Source organism: Sarcophilus harrisii, chromosome 3 (assembly GCF_902635505.1).
Source record: "Sarcophilus harrisii chromosome 3, mSarHar1.11, whole genome shotgun sequence".
Lineage (NCBI taxonomy): Eukaryota > Metazoa > Chordata > Mammalia > Dasyuromorphia > Dasyuridae > Sarcophilus > Sarcophilus harrisii.
This window is the reverse complement of record NC_045428.1, coordinates 260,941,025-260,961,701: the sequence shown is the minus strand read 5'-3', so window position 1 is coordinate 260,961,701 and position 20,677 is coordinate 260,941,025. Positions and strand designations below refer to the sequence as shown.

General features: G+C 33.0%; 1 protein-coding gene across 12 annotated transcripts in view; it reads right to left on the bottom strand.

The window, feature by feature from the left end:
- The window catches only part of DMD (dystrophin), a 2,285,006-nt gene that overhangs the window by 374,981 nt on the left and 1,889,348 nt on the right, over positions 1–20,677 (bottom strand). For all 12 annotated transcript variants that reach the window (XM_031963631.1, XM_031963630.1, XM_031963635.1 and 9 more), the window contains 2 exons: positions 11,127–11,283; positions 679–799 (listed from right to left, as the gene is read on the bottom strand). In XM_031963631.1, the coding sequence (XP_031819491.1) occupies positions 679–799; positions 11,127–11,283 (278 nt within the window). The remainder of the gene's footprint in view (positions 1–678; positions 800–11,126; positions 11,284–20,677) is intronic.

Below are 20,677 nucleotides of genomic sequence, written 5' to 3'. Positions count from 1 at the left end.
GGAATATTACTGTTCTGTAAGAAATGACCAACAGGATGATTTCAGAAAGGCCTGGAGAGACTTACATGAACTGATGCTGAGTGAAATGAGCAGGACCAGGAGATCATTATATACTTCAACAACAATACTATATGATGACCAGTTCTGATGGACCAGGCCATCCTCAGCAATGAGATCAACCAAATCATTTCCAATGGAGCAGTAATGAACTGAACCAGCTATGCCCAGAAAAAGAACTCTGGGAGATGACTAAAAACCATTACATTGAATTCCCAATCCCTATATTTATGCCCACCTGCATTTGTGATTTCCTTCACAAGCTAATTGTACAATATTTCAGAGTCTGATTCTTTTTGTACAGCAAAATAATGTTTTGGTCATGTATACTTATTGTGTATCTAATTTATATTTTAATATATTTAATATCTACTGGTCATCCTGCCATCTAGGGAAGGGGGTGGGGGGGTAAGAGGTAAAATTGGAACAAGAGGTTTGGCAGTTGTTAATGCTGTAAAGTTACCCATGCATATATCCTGTAAATAAAAGGCTATTAAATTAAAAAAAAATTTTAACCTGGAAAATATGAGCTCTCCTGACACCAGAATCAAGAATTTATGGATCTCTCAGTCATTGTAGATCCTTCTATCAATATGTTATTACATATTTACATTCAATTACCTCTGGGCTCCTGGTAATGCTTCTCAAGTTCCTCCAAAGGTTTCTCTGAAAGAAAGATTCTCACCGTCTCAAGTGTACTTGTGATTACAGGTTCTTTGGTTTTCAACTCTCTCTTGAAGGCCTATGAAATCAAACAAAAAGTAGTGTAAATTTAGTGCCTTAAGCTTTTACTACCAACTTACAGTGGGTGTTTACAAATGGATTATGATATGATATGTTATGACCAGGTAAAACTTTGATTCAAATATTTAGGCAAACTGGCTAGTACTGAAAGGAAGGGAGGTTAGGGTTACAAACCATTTTGACAGTCAGGAAATCTTTAGAAACTCTCTGCTATGCTAATGTCCTTTCATTTAAGATAAGAGTTCTTGGCTTAATGTGACTGTCAGACTCGAGATGTACATTTCAACATACCTGACAAAAAAAGAGAGATGGAAATATAGCTTAATGGAGCCTTAAAAAACTATAAAAAACTGAAGGGATTTCGGAATGAATTGATAAGATAGATGTCACCTGAGATTGTATTCTCATTCCATCTCTACACATCTCTATATTTTTCAACTGAAAGTAGCTTAAAATATGGCCTAAGATTGAAGAAAGCAATAAAAAATAAAACTCTGCCTGTACTAACATTTATGAAGCTAAAATTATCCCTAAGTCTGTCACTTTGTATTGTAGAGAGCGGGGTGCTTTATAATTCTGAGGTGAGAATAGACATTAAGGCTACTGTGCTTAGGAGATTTTCCAGAGAAATTTCCCAGATTTCTTATCATCACTGTCAGTCAATGAGCATTTATTAAGCATGTATTATGTGCTAGGCCATTGTACTAAACATTAGGTATACAAGGAAATGCAAAAAAAATATTCCTGCTTTCAAAAAGCTGTATGTAATGGGGAGGCAAGGTAAAAATGACAATGTACATACAAGCAAGATATATACAAGATAAATTAGAGATAATCAATAGAAGGAAGGAACTGGTATTAAGTTGGATTAGGAAAGGCTTCTAATAGATGATAGGATTTTAGGTGTGGGAAGTTAGGAGGCAGAGATGAAGAAGAAGAGTAACTATTCAGGCATGTAAATCCAGGCAAGTAAAAATGCCTGGATTCTAGAGTCTTTGAGGTACATTGCAAGGAGACCATTGTTACTAGATTTCAAAGTATGGTCCTGGGAGTAAGGTGTAAGAAGTTTGTAAAATTAGAAGAGGATCAAGTAGCATAAAGCTTTTTGAATGCAAAAAAAAAAAAAATTTATATTTGATCCCAAGGGTGAGACAAAGACAATGGAGTCCATTGAATAAAAGATGACATGGACAGATTTACATTTTAGGAATATTAATTTGATAACTAAGTGGAGAATAAACTACAATGGTAAGACAAAAAATAGGCAGACTATTACAATAGTTCAGGTATGGAATGATGAGGGTCTGCACCATAGTGATAGCAATGTCAGAAGAGATAGGGGTTGTATATCAGAGAAATTACAAAAGTAAAATTGGCAGGATTAGGCAACAGAATGGAAATGGGAGAATGATGGAAAGTGAATTGAGGCTGACATAAGTTTTCTGCCTAAGTGACCAGGAGGAGGATGGTACTTTCAGAAAAAAAAAAAAAGATATTTCAGAATGACACATCTTTGATCAAAACAATCTGTTCATGGTGATGAGAAAGTATCATGCAGAGAGGATTTCAGATGAAGTTTGGCAACATGGTATAGTTGTAGTATTAGTGATAAAGGGAATCATATGAATTAGAACTGCTGTGTCCCTAATTCAGTTCTCCAATTTTTTAGATAAAATTATGTAATAATTAGGCTTTGTCATTAAATAGACTTATACAACTTTAAAAATGGAAGGGACTTTTGAAATTCTCTATTCCAATCTTGTCATTTTATAGATGAAATTCAGGAAGATTATGTAATTTGTCTGCATTACCCAGTGAATTAGTAACAGAGCCAAGTAAAAAATTCAAGTTTCCTGACTCCTTTTGGAGTTGGCATTCTTTAAAAGAAAAAAAGAAAACAACTAACTTTTAGTATAGAAAAGGCCAAATATAGTTGTTTATGGTTTAAAAAGCCTTTCTAGAGAGAATAAAAATGAATTTTATTAGACAACAACAAAAATCTTTAAAGTAATGTGAAAACTGAACCTATTAAAATGTTATTAAATATTTCAGTGGTAGTAATAATGAGAAACATTTCATAAAATCATGGATCCTAAAACTCAAAAGGACTTTAAAGATGCCCAGACTTCTTCCTTCATTTTGCAGTTGAGAGAACTGAGACTCACAGAGATTAAATAAACAACAATAATGTTAATACCAAGCTATTGATCAATTATTTTTGATTACCTTTCCCCATAGTCTTTGGTTCATTTATTTATTATTTCACTGAGAATTAATTTGAATATACACTCAAAAAAGGAATTGGAAATGACAAGGGATATTTAAATACATATACATAGCTCTCATAACCTTTTAAATTTCTCTTTTCCTTTATTTCCTTTTTTTCTGATTTATCTTCCTCTTTCTCTTGGTGGCCCTATTGACTTATCTAGTCCCACAAAGTCTATAACTTCCTCATGATTATTCAAGGATCAGAATATAAAGAAAAACCAAAAATGGGTCTGTCATTGCATATAGACATCCATGTCTATTATCATGTCATTATCATCTCTTCAATGACTGAAACTCATTGGCTTGTAGTTGTAGCTATATCAGTCATACATAGGTACCAGACTGCTCAAGTCAGCCCTGAGGGTGTTTGACAAGGGAAGGCAAAATCTGCTCAAGAAGTCATGCCCCTCATACAATAATGCATATCCAAGTTGGCTGTCAAACTGTGAGACAGGAGCAAAACTCTCTAAGCAAAGATTGTGGGGAGCTGATGCTTTGGAAATCATGAAAGTCAAAAATTCTAATCAGGTGATTACTTCAAGCCTCAGTTGAGGCTCAAGGCTGGTTCTCTGATCTAACTACTTTTTTTTTAAATCTATGGGTCAAATTATTACTAGTACACATGGTGGCTCTTCAAGAGGAAGAGATGGAAGGTTTAAATGTAAATCTTCCTGATTCTGAAGACAACACTTAATACACAGTCTATACTGTCTCCTCCAAAAGAGAGAAATGACCCCATAGAAATGTAAAATGAAGATGTCAATCTTGAAAGGTTAACTTTTAAAGATCCCTGTGACAATATTTAGTAAACAGTTCCTAGTAGAATATCACAGGAAAATTTTGCAATTTAAGAAACTAGATATCAGTCTGAGCTATTTACCTAAAGCATTTTCCTCAAACAATATTCCACAAAGCATCATATTGTTTTATAGGAGGAAGGAAAGTTAATGGATTATGGTCATAAGCGAATAATATTAAAAACAAGGAAATGCAATGTTAAAAGGAAAAATGATACCCAGGCTCTTGAATTTTGCAAATGGGTATTATGTGTACCACTCAGATAAGACTTTTATTGAATAGAATTTTTGAATATATACATACAAGAAATTGGCTTGTTGGCATCAACCAATATTTGGAACCTGAAACTAATGCTGTTTTGTAGGCTTACATAAAAAATAGCTAATGTTATCTCAGTCATATGTCCTGCTACCTGTATTTATATAGAAAATCAAGACTAAAATATATGATTCTATATGATTCTGCCTTTCTCAACAAGTTTCTGGAAGAGATAAAGTGATAATTTCATGTGTATAAAGCATTTTATATTTGAATATATGCTACAAAGGATTTCTAAATGACAAGGACTATTTAAATACATACACAGAACTCTGGTCATAATCTTTTAAATTTCTCCTTGTCTTATTTACCTTTGTTTTCTCACCTATGTTCCCTTTTCTCTTGATGGTGCTCTCAACCTATCTATTATATGTCATTTATTTAAAATAACAAAATGTTCTGAGATCAATCTTCAACATAACATAGATTTCATGCACTCATTGGTTTTTCTAGCTATGGAAATTAGTACATAGTCTAGACAATGAATTTAAGTAAAAAATCATAAAATGTTATTTTTCTAATTATAGCTCACAGTGAAAACCTCACATATTCTGATATCGAAGATGTGGAATTCACCTAGAATACACAAATCCCTAATATTTTCTGGAAAATTATGGTTGAAGGCCTCTCAATCTCAACAAATACAAAAGTTGAATTCATTATCTTTGCTCCCAGTTGCTTCTTCTTTCCTTACTTTCTTGTTACTTTCAAGAGTACTACTATCCTTCTATCTGCCTAGGTTCACAACTTTATTTTTGTCAAATTCATGTTTATGTCTCTCATAGGACTTATACCACTAGGATATCATGGGTGGATGTAGGAAAGTTTCTGATGAGGAAGCATATTGCAGGAATGTATTATTTTATTAACAGATTTGTACTTGTGAATTATTATTGTTTGTTGTTGTCAAATGTGTGTGGTAATTATACCCAACAAAATTAGAGGCAACAAATGAATGCCATATTCTTAACTGAAATTTGTGGAGTGAACAAGAAAGAGAAATGTAATATTCTTTCTAAAATATAATGTTCTCTGGGAGCAGATTTCTTGGGGGGCTTCTGGAGGCAGCCTTAGTTTCAGTTCAGTATAATCACCCCAAATGCAGCCAGGAGTTAAAGTCCAAATCCTTTATTGTCTCTTTCCAAGTCTTGTCTCCTTTCCTGTGTCCCGGTTAGCTTTCTTAGAGGCCTTCTGTAATCTTGGGTTCTGAGAGCTTGAGCTTGGCTTCTGAATCTCCCCAACTGAATCCTGGCTGAGGCTCCCAAAGCTTCTAGTGGACTTGTGTGTCTGGCCCTGAGATCTTGTTTATATGCTGTACACTGAGTACATACCAATCATTATATCACTAGGAAACCATTATTTGTTGTAGGATTAAATCAGTGCTAAACTAGATTTAATCACTGTCCCCTCAATTCCACTTACTTAGCACCTTGTAAGAATCCTAACAGAGAAACATGAGGAAAAAATAAAATATTCATATGATAGCAAAATAAAAATTTATAAAGGCAAGAAGTTTCATAGACAAAAATTTTCACCTAAGAAAGGAAAGTCTTTGAAGGAAATAAAGAATTGATGGAATTGACAGAAGGAAAAATGTTCTTTTCCAGATAGATTTGAGAAAGTATTAAGACATAAAGGAAGAAATCTATAAATTGGGATAATAATAGCATAATCATACTGATTGTGAATATTAAATGAGACAACATATGAATAGTTTTGCAAAACATAATCAAATGCTAGTGATGATGATGATGATGATGATGATATTACTTGTAGTGTCCTTCTGGAGGTCCCTGTTCAGGTGCCAAAATGTAGTTTCTGGACTAGCTCTCTGGAGGATCTCGGGACCAGCCTTGGTCTTAGTGGAGGGATGAAGTAGGTAGGAGAGCCACCAGGATGGTCAAGGATGGAGTCCCTATTTCAGGTCCTCTCAGCCCTTCCTTAGTATGATTACATCATTACAGCAAAGTAAGCATGTGCCAACTAGAGAACCATTATCTCATCAATCACACTGAACAAGTGCTAATTATAGTAGCATTATATCACCACAGCACTCTGTACAAGTACCAACTATAAGCACCCTGCAATTAATATGTAAATGTATCTTTATGCAAGTATCTCTGCTTCAAGTAGAACACAGGTGGTCACTCCCTCCTTAACTTCTCAGGAAAAGGTGTGAAGCCTTAGTTAGGGAGGTGAGGAGCCAAATCAGACACTGTCAGGATTGTTAGCAGGTTCCCTCTGGGCTGAAGGGTCTTGTACCTCACCCAGTGTTTCCCCCACTATCTGTGGGCCTCTACAATTACTAGCATATAGATTCAATAAACCCAGCATCAAGTTTGAATTTTATTCCAACATTGATCTGACCATAATTGAACAACTGGGGTTTCTTTAAATGACAATGAAACCATATGATCTCAACTAATCACAAGGACTTTCTGGTAATAACCGAGTCAGTTCTGGTTGCTTCTTAGAAATTTAGATTTTTGCCAGGAGCAGAGTCAGGACCAGAACTGAGCCAAACTTTGGATTGATTTACTACTGAATTTCTCAGAAGACTGCAGTCTTATAGGAATGCTGATATAGTACCAACCAGGGGAGTAATCTCCAACACTACCAGTACTAATCAATAAAGTGCATCCTTATTCTGATTGACTCTGGGATTATAACTAAGGGTGATGGATAAAAATTACAGAGAAGCTAAACATAATTTTAAGGGAGTAAAAATTATGGTTTCTCAAAAGTGGAATAAATGACTTTAGGAAGTAGTGGGTTTTCTTTCAATAAAAATCTTCAAATGAAGATGGAGATATTGTAACAGGGATTTTTCTTCAATAAAGTTTGGACTATTTAGCCTCTGATATATATCATGAATTAGCTAGACTAGGTTGTTTATTTGGCACAACACTAAGGACTGAAGTGCTCAGAATTAAATACTTTTCATATTACACTTGGCACAGGTTTTGAATTTAATTCTTCTCATTTAGTTTCCAAATGATACTCAATAACAATGAAATGTAAGAAGCTAATACACAGCCTGAAATATGCCCAAAGAAAGCAGACCAGCAGTGATAGTAGAATTAGCCTAAATGAATGTATAATTTGCAGTCAAAGATTTCAGGATAATTTCATTGAATTTCTGAACTTCTTTCTCACTTTGTGGTAGCTTCAGAGGAAATCGAATGTGCATAATATATGACCTGACAAAAAAACAAGTAAACTACTTTATTCAAGCCTTTCCATTTGTCAACAGCACCCATGCAATAATGGCTTTCTGTCCACTGTTTTAATAATGTATATATTGATTACCTCTATCTAAATCTTAACCAGAATACTCAGAGATCTTTGGAGGAATTCTTAATGTTTTACAGAAAAGGGATTATAAAGATTTTAAATTAAAAGATGAAAACCTAATGACAAACAATTTCAATAGTAAAAATGCAACCCCCCCAAAAAATTTCATACAGGATTCCAGCACTAGACTTAATCTCCATTTGTATTTTAGGGAGAACAAATATAGAGTTTATGATAGGCTTACAAGACATTCCCTTTATGATTTCCTTCTTTTCAACTCTCCCTAAGTTAATCACATAAGGAGACATAATAAATATCACATTAGTGACTAGTCAAGTAAAACACTGGAAGTCCATTTAAAAAATGTTTTTTGAACAGGATAGTATTATAGTACTAATCAACTGAGTTGAGTAAATAACAAATATAAGTAGGAGTCAGGATACTCCAGTTCCAATACAAAATTTAGTGACATCATGATACAGTGCAAAGAACAATATATTTAGCATCAGAGGATTTAGATTTGATACCTGGATTTTCTATGTGATCTTTCAAGGCAAGTTTCTGAACTTTTCTGGGCCACCATTGTCTTACTGAAAAATGAAGGGGTTAGATTGAATTACCCATAGGATGTTTCTTGTTTTTTTTTGATAATGATTCTAACTTGCCAAAACTTCAGTTATTTCTAGGGACATTTTATTACATGTTGGCATTGTTTCATTATTGACTTCTAAGGATCATTCCGATTAGAAAAGGTACTTTCCTTCTTGAAAGATTTTCAGAATATCAATATATTCTGATGCCCAATAAAATTGCCTTAGATATACTATATTCTGGGCCTACTCATAGGAACTATCATTTTGTTTCTATACATCATATTTCCATCCACCAACATAACTGAGGCTTGACTATTCATTTTCCCCTTTGGAAACAGATTTGAAAATAGGATTTGATTATAAATCTTAGCTACAAATCTTCATTGACAAATGGGGTGAGACCACCTATGGTTTTGTGTGAATTAGCAAGTTTATGGAAAAGTAAGGTGAAAATGAATTACATTTGATCATAGTTTCAACTTTTGCCATTTTAATGGAATGGTTGTTCCTTTACCTAATTCAAAGAAAGGTGTGAAAATTCTCAAATGGAGGGCAAATCAGGTGGTAATTGGTAGGGGGCAAGGGAGGAAGAATAAACCACAAAGTACCTTTGATAAAAATTCTAAGATGAAAAGTCTTGCCATGACATTAAAAGTAGCCAAAATATTGCTGTTTGACAAATCAAGAAATCTACTAAGAAGGAAAAAGCTCATAGTGTTCTTGGAAAGTATGACAAAAAAATTCTGCAAATACAAAATCTGTCAAAGATGGACTTGATGAGGGCAGAATTTTATACAGTTCTTGTTTTCCTTCTCTCCTTCTAAGGGAGCTTTGATGAATAGACAGAGTGACCCAGTTTCGTGATTGTCTCTTGTTCTTTTCTACAGGCAACAAGAGCATTAATAAGTAGACAGGTCTCACATTAAACTACAAAAAGACTTACTGCATAAATGTGTAAAAGAAACTGAGTAAAACATGTTGCTAAATTGTTCTATCCTTGACATTGAGAAATGATGATAATCTTTGAGAAGGCTGTTTGAGATAGAGAAAAGTATGTAAAAAGCATAAGGGTTAAACTATAAGGGAAAAGGTTTGGGTCCATCCAGGTATCCTATCTATATAAATACACACATATGTGTGTATACATATGTGTATATATATACATATATATGTATACATATGTATATATATAAATATATACATATGTATACATATACATATATAGATGTATAAATATAATGTGTGTATATGTAGGTATACATATCTATATATCAATATCTGTATATATGTTTGAAAAGACTCTGGTTGTAAATAGTAAAATCCTGTTCTTTTCTGTTCTATTACTTTTCTTTTCCATTAGTGCAGTTGCCTAAAGCATGATGATAATGAGGTTTTGGATCATTTCTGACCATAGGTCAGTTCATCGCCACTGTAAGTCCATTAACTTCACTTGGCGCTTGAACACATATCATGACCCCTTTCTTAGGCCCAACTATCTTGCAAATGAATGCCATTGGTCACAAAGGTCCTAGGTGAAAGAATTTGGAAAGCTTAAGTGGAAATCTTTGCTGTTACTCAAAAACAAATCAAAGGCTTGCTCTTTGAAAGGGGGTTTAATTTTATCATCTCTCTATAAATATAGGATGGACCAGTTTTCATCTTTTGGGGATTCTTACGAGTAGAACAAAGGGATAGTTTTTGCAGGGTGGTTCATTCATTAAATAAATATTTAGTAAACATTTATTTTGTGTCAAATATGATCCCGTTGCTAGGAATTTCAAGGCTAAAATAAAAGTTTTAATCTCAATTCATAATATAATATTCAGAGGATAAACTTTTAGATTCTTGATCTATATAGCAATATTATTTTATAAAGTATGAGAATTAAGGTGGCAGGCCCTGGAGATGAGAAAATCTACATTCAGGTTCTTTTGATACACACCCTTTGCCTCTCTGCACCAGCCACCCCCTTCCCCAATATAAAATCTTTTATCATAAATCTTTCCTTTTTTAAAGGCATTATTTTGCTTTTGAGCTCAATTAAAGAGCTGAAAACAACTAAAAATAAATACCCCAAAGTTACAGCAACATAAAAAGATTGTAAACTCTGTAAAATAGCACTTTATAAAAGAAAAATAATTTAAATAGATCTTTCATATAGTGCTTTGTACTCCATTGATCCAGACTCCACATGGCCTCAAGATTTACTTCCTCTCAAATCCTTTACCTAACCCCGGGCCTCCATAATATTTGTTTCCTTACTCTGAGTTCCCTCAGCCCTTTCTCAACTTGCTCTGTCTATATGTTGATACTTGCAGTCCTTGCTAATATGTTGACTTAGAAATTTCTTTAGTTGCTTATTATTATAAATATGTCTTTCCTCCTTGACTTAATGAGGGGTAGAAACTTTTTCTTTTTCCTTTTCATTCCTTACAGTGTGACAATTAGTAGGTACAGAGATTTACTGGATTAGGAATCAAGAAGATCTGAGTTTGAATTTTGCCTCAGACATTTTCTCTATTTGATTCTAAGTAAGTTACTTAAAATATTTTTGTCTTAGTTTCTTCATCTATAAAATGGATGTGTATGTATACTCATATATACTTTACAGTTTTTGTCAGGATAAAATGAAATGATATATTCACAGCACTTTGCAGACCTTGATATGCTACTTAATATTACTATTATTTTAGCTATCATTATTATAGTAAATATTTCAATATTATACATAGATAAAATATATTTGAGTAAAAATAAATTTTATTTTTTTCTATCCTAGTGTATCTTTCTTACTAATGATTTGTAAGGCTTATCAGAATATATATATATATATATATGCATATATGTATGTGTATACAAGTAATAGATAGCTCTCTCTCAAAACACCCAGTAAATTCTGATGGGGAGTAAAGTCTGACAGATAAGAAAATCATTCAAATTTTTATAATTATCTACATGATAGCTTGCGTTGCTTCTTCAATTTAAGGAATTCCCCACAATTCCTATGCCAAAAATATTTCCTGAATATATTTGTCTTTAAGAAAATCTTACCCTGTGTATATCATTCTGCTGTTGTACTGCAGGGTAGTCGCCTCCAATAGGTGCCTGTCGGCTTAGCTCATCATCTTTAAGTTGGAGCCACACTAGAAGTTCCTGAAGAGAGAGATGCAGACGCTTCCACTGATCTGAACTCACTTCTAGATGAGATCTGAAAAATATAGTCACATAACCTATTGAGAATATCCATAATTAGTCCTAGGAATGATCATCATCCTCTAGGAATGCTGGTTGGTTACTTGGTGTCAGTGCTGCATGAGCTTAATGGAAAATTTACACCTTAAACTATGATTTACTTTCCTCAAATTTCTATACATTTGAAGTTAATATTTATTGAAAGGGTGGTGGGATATAATATCAATGTTGAAAATGGATAGATACTTAGTAGATGGCACTAAGATTATATTCAGTTACCAATTCATTTCTCTTTCCCCTTTACAGACATGTTCTTGAGAAAGTTATTTATGCCTAATGTCAGCTCTGCCTCCTCTCCTACTCCCTCCTCAATTCTGTGTCACCTTCCTTGACAATTCTATTGAATTTGGTTTCTCAAGGATCAGCATTCACCAAATTCCCTTGGCTTTTGTTACCTATAACCTTAGAATTTCTTTCATCCTTGGCTTTGAGATGCCATATTTTTCTATTTTTTCTTCTTAGATTCATATTTTCTCCTTTGCTTCCCTTTCTTTTTACGAATACCTTAAAGTCAATAATCACTAGGGTTTCTGTCATCTTTCCTATTTTCTGTCATTTGACAATCTTATTCACTCATATGGCTTCATTTATCACTGCTACACAGATGCTTCCCTAAGCTATATTTCCAGACCTGATTTCTCTTCCAAGTTCAAGAACTGCACATCCAACTACCTATGGATATATCCAACCTGGAAACCCCACTGGTACCTGAAACAAAATTTATCTTTTTTCTCAGACCTCCTCTTCCTGATTTCTTCTGTCATCTACACTATTATTATTCCATCCCCTACCTTTCAAAAAGTTAATGTTATTTCAAAAAATAGGTTTTGATAGAAATCTTTAGTTTGTATATTATTTAGATCATTTCTGTATTTTCCTCCTTCCAAAAAGCTATCTTTCCTAAGACTAACAATGATAGTATTTTGATTCTTCCTTTTTTTTTACATTTCTTATTAGATGCCTAATAACTATATTGACCTATATTGTCCCTATATTGACCAGATCCTTTTTATGAAATCTAAACTTATTACTTTTCTGCTTAAAACTCTTCAATAGTTCTCACTTGCTAAGTTTAGTTTCCTTAGATTTATATTCCAAATCATCCATTACATGGGTATCATTTCCAACCTTAAATTTTATCATTCAGTGCCTCATCCCACCCTAGGCACTGTTGTTTCACAAAAGAAATTCAGAGATTAGAAATATCAGAGATATTGACCATTGAGCTATGTTGTTTTCTGACAGGATCTAACATAACAATTTTCACCATTATTTGCTCTAGACTGTTATATGTGGTGTGTGGAATGTTTAGCGGACAATGTACTCACTCTATCTCCATTCCCATGATAGTTGTTCTAAAGAAGAATTGGATATCTCAGAAACTAGTAAATTTCTCATCATTGTATACAGAGGTTAGAAGAATATTCATCAGTCAGAGATACTATCAAAAGGGTTCATGCTCAGGCATGGTTTGGACTATCTATCAGGCCTCTGAAATTTCTCCTGATGCTATAAATCTATGATTGGTGATAGACTGTGGTTCAACATGTTTAAGATTGGCTTCAAACATTTTATTTGGTAAAATGTCAGCAGGTTAACTGTGATACTTTTCAGTGACATCAATGTCAATAAAACAATGAGAGTACAGAAGACATTTTCCAAAAGCTTAAGCTTTTGAGGCATTTATATCATATTTCTGCAAACTCTGGTATGTTATTTTGTTGCAAAAATCACAGATACTTACCATGTTGAATCTGGAAGTCAATAGTTAATAAACATTGATTAAGTATGTATTCTATGTCAAGCATTAGCAATATATAGGTAACCAATAGTTTTTGCTTTAAGAGAGTTCATAATCTAATCAGGGACACCAGATGCAAATAACTATGTACAAACAAATGATTTATAGGATAAATAAGAAATAATATTCAGAGGGAAGGAAAGGAACTTTAAAGAGTATTTAAGTTTTACAAATTAGGGAGGCCTAAAGAACCTAAATGACTTGTCAAAGGTCAAGCTAGATGTGTTATTTTTCTTAATGTCCTTTCTGAGGAAGTGGGGAAAAAAACACAAATGGAAATTAAAAAAATAAGATGTTTGTGGTGGACATAACCAAATTTTGAGAGCACTGAAAGATTTGTTCTCAAGACATTTGAAAGAGGGGAGGATGCAATTTTTTGGGGGAAATCAAGGGTGTTACAATTAGACCTCAAAAATTAACAAGAAAATATCAATAACTATCAGTACATATGTCCATTTTTATCATTTGTACCAAATCTTAATGAGAATAGTGTACATGTATATTAAACTCATATTTGAAGAAGTAAGATTTTATAGTAGACTAGAGCATTATAGAATGTTACTTGTTAAAAGGTACATACTTATTAAAAGGTACAAATACAAATCTGTCTCATTGTTCTTTATGTCTATTGGATATTAAAAATATATTAACCAACAGAGTAAAAATATCACCCTACGGCTTCAACAAGATAAGTTTCATGTATATTAATATCATACAAATTCCTTGAAGATGTAATAATAAGGATAAACTTGTCTGATGAACCTATGATTATTATTAGTAATTTATTGTCAAAGGTATTTGCCACTGTAATAGAGGATATCTAGTATATAATCCAAATGGAAGAGAAGGTCCCTACAAACAGTAAGATCTTTCAGTTAACTCTACTTTTCAATGACAGATGTATCAAGTTTGGGAATATTACAGATTCTGGAAAATAAAATTCAGTGAAGAGTGGAGATCTATCAAAGTATTAAAATCTATTTGAAACCCATCCAGTTTAATAATTACAAATACTTGAAAACTTTTCTATCGAGCAACAATTTGTCTCCTTTGACTTCCAGTGTACACAGTTCTTCCCTGTTGAACTACATAGATTAAATACCTTTTACAATTCAGTTCTTTAAATTGTAGAAGACTATCATATACCCTTTAAATCTCTTATTATAATACCCTTAATTCCTGTAACTTTTCCTCTTACACCAAGATTTGATAGCTTCTGCCAATCTCTACTTGTCACTGTATGTACCGATTAATTTTCAGCTACATAAAACTCCAGGATCCAAGTAACCTGGATAACAAAAATATTTATATTTGGAGAGATCAAAATCAGGTTACTATTTTTTCTATAATTCTACCTTCCCATTATTTTTTAGAGAACAGAATCTGCTTTATAATCCTCTTAAAGTACATTTCATGTAATATTGTATCTGGTGGCCTGAGTTGATATCATAATAAACACTAGATTCAGAGGCAAAAGAGACATTAGAGGTTATCTAATTGAACCAACTCATTTTACAGATAAGGAAATTGAGTCACAAGGTTAAAATGACTCAGATTAAACAGTTAGCTAAAGGGAAGTCATATTTGAACCCATGTCCTCTACTATGAATTCAATATTGCATGCTTCTGCCTCTCTTTTCTCTGTTTATAATCTATAAGCTTCGTGGGGGAAAGTTTTCACTCTACTTAAAAGTTTTATCCTACCTCAGCCTACCATAGTTGCTCTGTTGATATACATTAATCTTCAGCAACCCTTATACAACTGAAGGGTCAATGTGAAATATGCAGAGTACATGAAACTAATGTTTTATGGCGCCTTAGAGAGGGCTGTAGAAATATCTCCTATAAAATTTCAGAATCTTCATATAGGTTTAGTATGAGCAATTTCTCAATTGGTGTATCAAGGATCTGTCACTGCTTGGGTACCTAAGTCTTGAAACAGAAGTGGGAAGGTTGTACTGTTTAGGTAACAAGTATGTCTGTGCTATGTAGACATTTCTATTTTTATTTTGTAGATACAATTTAAAATTCTTTATAAAGCATTCCTAATATATGAAAAAAATGTGCTTAAAGCAAAGCTTGTTTTATTAAATTAATTTGTTTACTTCCATTATAAAACTGGCATAAGTTCCTATGGATATGTTTTGGGCAACAGTAGATAATGAAATTACAATTAAGGATATATAGAGAAGGGACAGAAGCTAAGGAAAATAAAGGGCCATAGAAATGAAGAGCAACTATGAATCAGAATATCAGGTCAAAAGCAAAAAATCCAGGTCAGATAAGAATGACATTTTAAAATAGGCCATCAATTTTAAACTCAAAAATTAAAGTCCAAAAGGGATCTCTCAAGGGAGATTCTATGTTCTTTTTCCTGCTTTCTTTCCTTTGAATAAGAAAAAGCTATATTCCTTAGCCATCTTTTCTTAAGAGGTCTACTTTTGCTTTGGGTAATACAATTCCATTACATTCTGTTCATTTAAACACTGGGCACCCAGGCACTGGGGACCCAGAGACAAAAATGAAGCAACTTTGATTTTCCTCTTCTCCAAATTCATTCAAAATGATCTTGTGAATTTATCAGGTAACAGAATAGATTTGGTCCTTTCTCAATGAATTTCTCAGTCATACTTTTACTTAGCTTTGTTATAAATAAGCATTACATTCTTTATTCAGCAGTATATGGAATTGCATGAAAATGTGGCTATATACCACCAAGATAAATGCAAAGCTTTAAAAAATTTTTTAAAGATGTTTCATAGTCTCTTATCAAATTCTGAAGTGTCTGACAAAAAGTCAATGATCATATATATATATAATACACATAAAAAAATATATATATATATGGAAAAGGAAAGTATACAAATATTTACATAAATATATTCCACTTTAATATTAGATGATGCTCTATGTATTTGTATTTACAGATCTATACAGCTATACACATATATTCCTGTATGTGGTATATTCCTATAGTAGTCAGAGTGCTGGTTTATAGTCAGGAAGCACTGAGTTCACATAGTTCTTCAAATACTTAGTAGTAGTATGACAAGTTACTTGCCTTGGTCTCTCTCATATTCCTTGTACTATAAAATGGCAATAATACCATCTACCTCCAAAGGTTATTGTGAGCATTAATTGAGTTAATACTTGTGAAGTATTTTACACACCTTAAAGAGATATACAAATGATAGCAATTATTATCAATTTATTATTAACAATTGCATTTGTGTTTTTTGTTTCCTATAAAATATGGATAGGGTGGGACTTAGTGATCTTTAAAATTTTTCTATCTCTAAATCTATAATCTATAAATTGAATTTTTTAGCTCCCTACTATTTAAATATCCTTGAATGTATCTTATTATGACTTACCAACTACTTAGTAATAATTATTAAATAAATATTTGCTCCAGATTTTATATACTTATATGTGTGTGTGTGTATACACACACACATACACACACACACACATATATATATGTCATTAAATTAAATTAAAATCAGGATGTTAGGATTGGAAGTAATTTGCCTCATCCCCCTTTCCTTTTTATTTTTATTTTTTACACATGAAGAAATAAGAGATATAGGGAGATGAAAAGACTTAAGGTAATGTAGTAAATGAGAGAAATAGCATGTAAATCTTAGTTTTCTGACTCCTGATAAGGTTATTCTTTGTATTTTAGCATTTTGACTCTTTTATTTATAAAAGTTTTTGAATTTTTGAGCCTAGTTGGAAACATTAAATATAAATATATGCTCTAAAAGTATCTGAGATATACTTAACATATGCAAATTAGGGCAATGCAAAAGATAGTATAAAAATGACAATTGAAGTAAATTCTTGGAGTATTAATCTGGATAAGCTTCCTGGAAAATGTCCATTTTGAACTATGCTTCATATATATAATATATGTGTGTATATATCTCTGTGTATAGATATAATATATGTGCATTCTTCCATATATAGGTATATGAAGGTCCCAAGGGTAGTTTTAAGCTATTAAAACTTACTTTTGTATATATGTGTATACACATACACACATATTGAGAGGAAGGCATTCTTAGTTTGAGAAACACTATTTGTAAATAATGCAAACATGAAAGTGAACAATTAGATGCATTGTTGGTGGAGTTGTGAATGAATCCAACCATTCTGGAGAGTAGTTTGGAACTATGCTCAAAAAGTTATCAAACTGTGCATACCCTTTGATCCAGCAGTGTTACTACTGGGCTTATATCCCAAAGAGATCATAAAGAAGGGAAAGGGACCTGTATGTGCACGAATGTTTGTGGCAGCCCTTTTTGTAGTGGCTAGAAACTGGAAACTGAATGGATGTCCATCAGTTGGAGAATGGCTGAATAAATTGTGGTATATGAATATTATGGAATATTACTGTTCTGTAAGAAATGACCAACAGGATGATTTCAGAAAGGCCTGGAGAGACTTACACGAACTGATGCTGAGTGAAATGAGCAGGACCAGGAGATCATTATATACTTCAACAACAATACTATATGATGACCAGTTCTGATGGACCAGGCCATCCTCAGCAACGAGATCAACCAAATCATTTCCAGTGGAGCAGTAATGAACTGAACCAGCTATGCCCAGAGAAAGAACTCTGGGAGATGACTAAAAACCATTACATTGAATTCCCAATCCCTATATTTATGCCCACCTGCATTTTTTATTTCCTTCACAAGCTAATTGTACAATATTTCAGAGTCTGATTCTTTTTGTACAGCAAAATAACGTTTTGGTCATGTATACTTAGTGTGTATCTAATTTATATTTTAATGTATTTAACATCTACTGGTCATCCTGCCATCTGGGGGAGGGGGTGGGGGGGTAAGAGGTGAAAAATTAGAACAAGAGGTTTGGCAATTGTTAATGATGTAAAGTTACCCATGCATATATCCTGTAAATAAAAGGCTATTGAATTAAAAAAAAAGTGAACAATTAGTGAATAAGGAACATAGGTGGTAGTTTTAAGTATATTTCCTTCCATGGCTAAGTTAGAAAGTTCATATTGGGAAACATCTACCATCAGACTTGGTGACAAGTATATATATATGTGGGAAGGTGTAAGAGACAGGATGAATGAGTGAGGAGGTTCCGTTGTTAACAAACAGAAAATTTCAGCTTGGTAAGTAAGCAATAGAGAGACAGCATAAGTTTTGAATGAGGGACTGACACAAAGAAAACAGGGCTTATAGAGGATTCATCTTACAGTCTAGGATGAACTGAAGTGGAAAAAACTGAAGTGTAGGCATGGATATGGCTAAGCTGTTGGAACTTAGATCAGAGTAAGGAAGTGATAACTGGAGAAACAGAAAGGAAGGAAGATGTATGAAGTGGAAAATAGTCTTGAGAACAATATGATGACAACTTGTGGAGGCTGAGAATACCTCTTCATAAGAGTCAATAAAAAAGAACTCGAAAATATTTGGATTCAGATATTTAACTTAATTAATAATTAAAATATTCAGATATTTGAACTCATTGAAAGGCAATTTTGTAGTTAAAAATTGTGGTTTGAGACAGAGCTGAGAAGTACTAAACTATGAAAATTAAATATTGTTTTCTACTATTATTTCTTGAATGAGAAAATTTCAAACTCGCAAAAATACTTTCTCTGTAAAACAATGAAATGATAGTTTTGCAAGCATGGGCCTATTTTTTCCAGGTGAATTTTCAATTTGTAGTGATTTTAACTCTACATAATAACTAAGAGAAATAGTCTATTTGCAATGCAAATTGATAAGTATTGCTTATATATTTTTGCATCTTTTCCCAATGTTTTTCAATCTTACCATTTTATTACTACTACTCTGCCTCCCTCATCTGAACACTGCCAATCACTAGGAATTACCTGAGAAACTCATTTCTACCAAATGTCAGACTAGGTGAATTTACTTGTTTTGATGAGAAGGATTATTTCTTTTTATTGTAAATGGTTGCTTATAAAGCCTATTATCTACATAAAGAGACCACTGACTGGAATGTCTTATTCTAGACTGGGTAACACAAGTGATGAGCTAAATGATTATTTTCTGGCTGATTAATGAAAGCAGAAATTAATCACTGTGGCTGGCACGATTGAAATCTCATGTATTGAATAGCCCTTATTTTGACTGACATGTTCTTTTGTCTTTTTTCAATCCTGTATTTCATCGAGTTCACATCAAGCAAAGAAAAGGTATCTGAGGAATACCATCTCAAAATAATGCTTTGAAGAGCTACATCCTCTTTCTTTTACTTGTCTACAAAAAAGTACAAAATCTTCCTTTTCTCTACTTTACCTACTAATATCTTTTCAGTCTCACATCTTTCATTTATTTTTAATGATAGATATTATGAAGGTGCTTTTTGTCATTATGCACACTGACCTTCCTCAGGGTTTGTGGTACAGAAAGCTAATATTTCATATATTACTTTGAGAATTCTGCTCCCTATTGCTGCCCTCTGTCCTCCCATCAACACATGGGTGTAAAACTAACGAACAAAAAAGCAAGGCTAAATGAATACCTCAGAGTGCCCACTTGGAGAGACGTAGCCAGAAGGGCAGTATTCCAGGATGAACTTTCAAAATTGTCAGGAGGCAGAGGTAGGGGAAGAATAGCATTGTGCTCTTTGAAAAATACTTCCTTATGCAACTTTGACTTATAATACGATTCCCTATCTCTCTACCTTTAAAACCAATTCTTTTTGGTTTGGATTTGAGCATGACTAAAATTCTGGAGGTTATCTTAAACTATTTTATACCTCATGGCTCACTCTTGTTCCTTATTAACCTAGAAGAATTAGGAAAATAAAAGATCACAAAATGTAATATAGGGGAAAGCACAAACAACTGTACCATAAGAAACAGTGTTTCAGCTCTCAGCACTATCAAGAGTTAATTAGTGATCTTGGATTCTAGACTTCATCTCTATAGCTCTTCTTAGCTATTTATCAAAATAACTTAAAGAGAACCATTCCCTATACAGCTCACAGGGATGCCACAATTGAGAATTTAATTTCTTTTAAAGGAAATGACACGCAAAGGGTATTAGAACACCAAGTAAAAGTATGTCAGTTAGCTAACTCCTTGCCTTTCACTTGATTTAGGAACTCTTGTTATATTAAAAGGATACCCTCTGTTTTGCATTACAAATCTAACAGTGGCTGATATACAAGAAATGCCACTAGAATCTCCAGCCTAATTATATGTTAATTCCATCGCTTTTTATATAACCCTCTGATAAGCCAAGAGCCAATTCTAGAAAATCAGAATACTGTGCTTCTAATTTAAATGCACTAACATCTTAATATGCATCTCTCCTGTGGTTATAACACATCACCATTTTAATCTAATCTGAACCTTTAGCTGCCATCTCCATACGAAGCAAATGAATGATTCATTTATTCAAAATAATATGAATCATTCTGAAATTCTATGATCTACATAAGCAAATATAAAACTAGATTCTTGTACTGTGAAAATGGGGGGGTAGTGTAATTTTTCCATTAAAAAATCCATTCTGGGATTTCTCTCAATTTATTC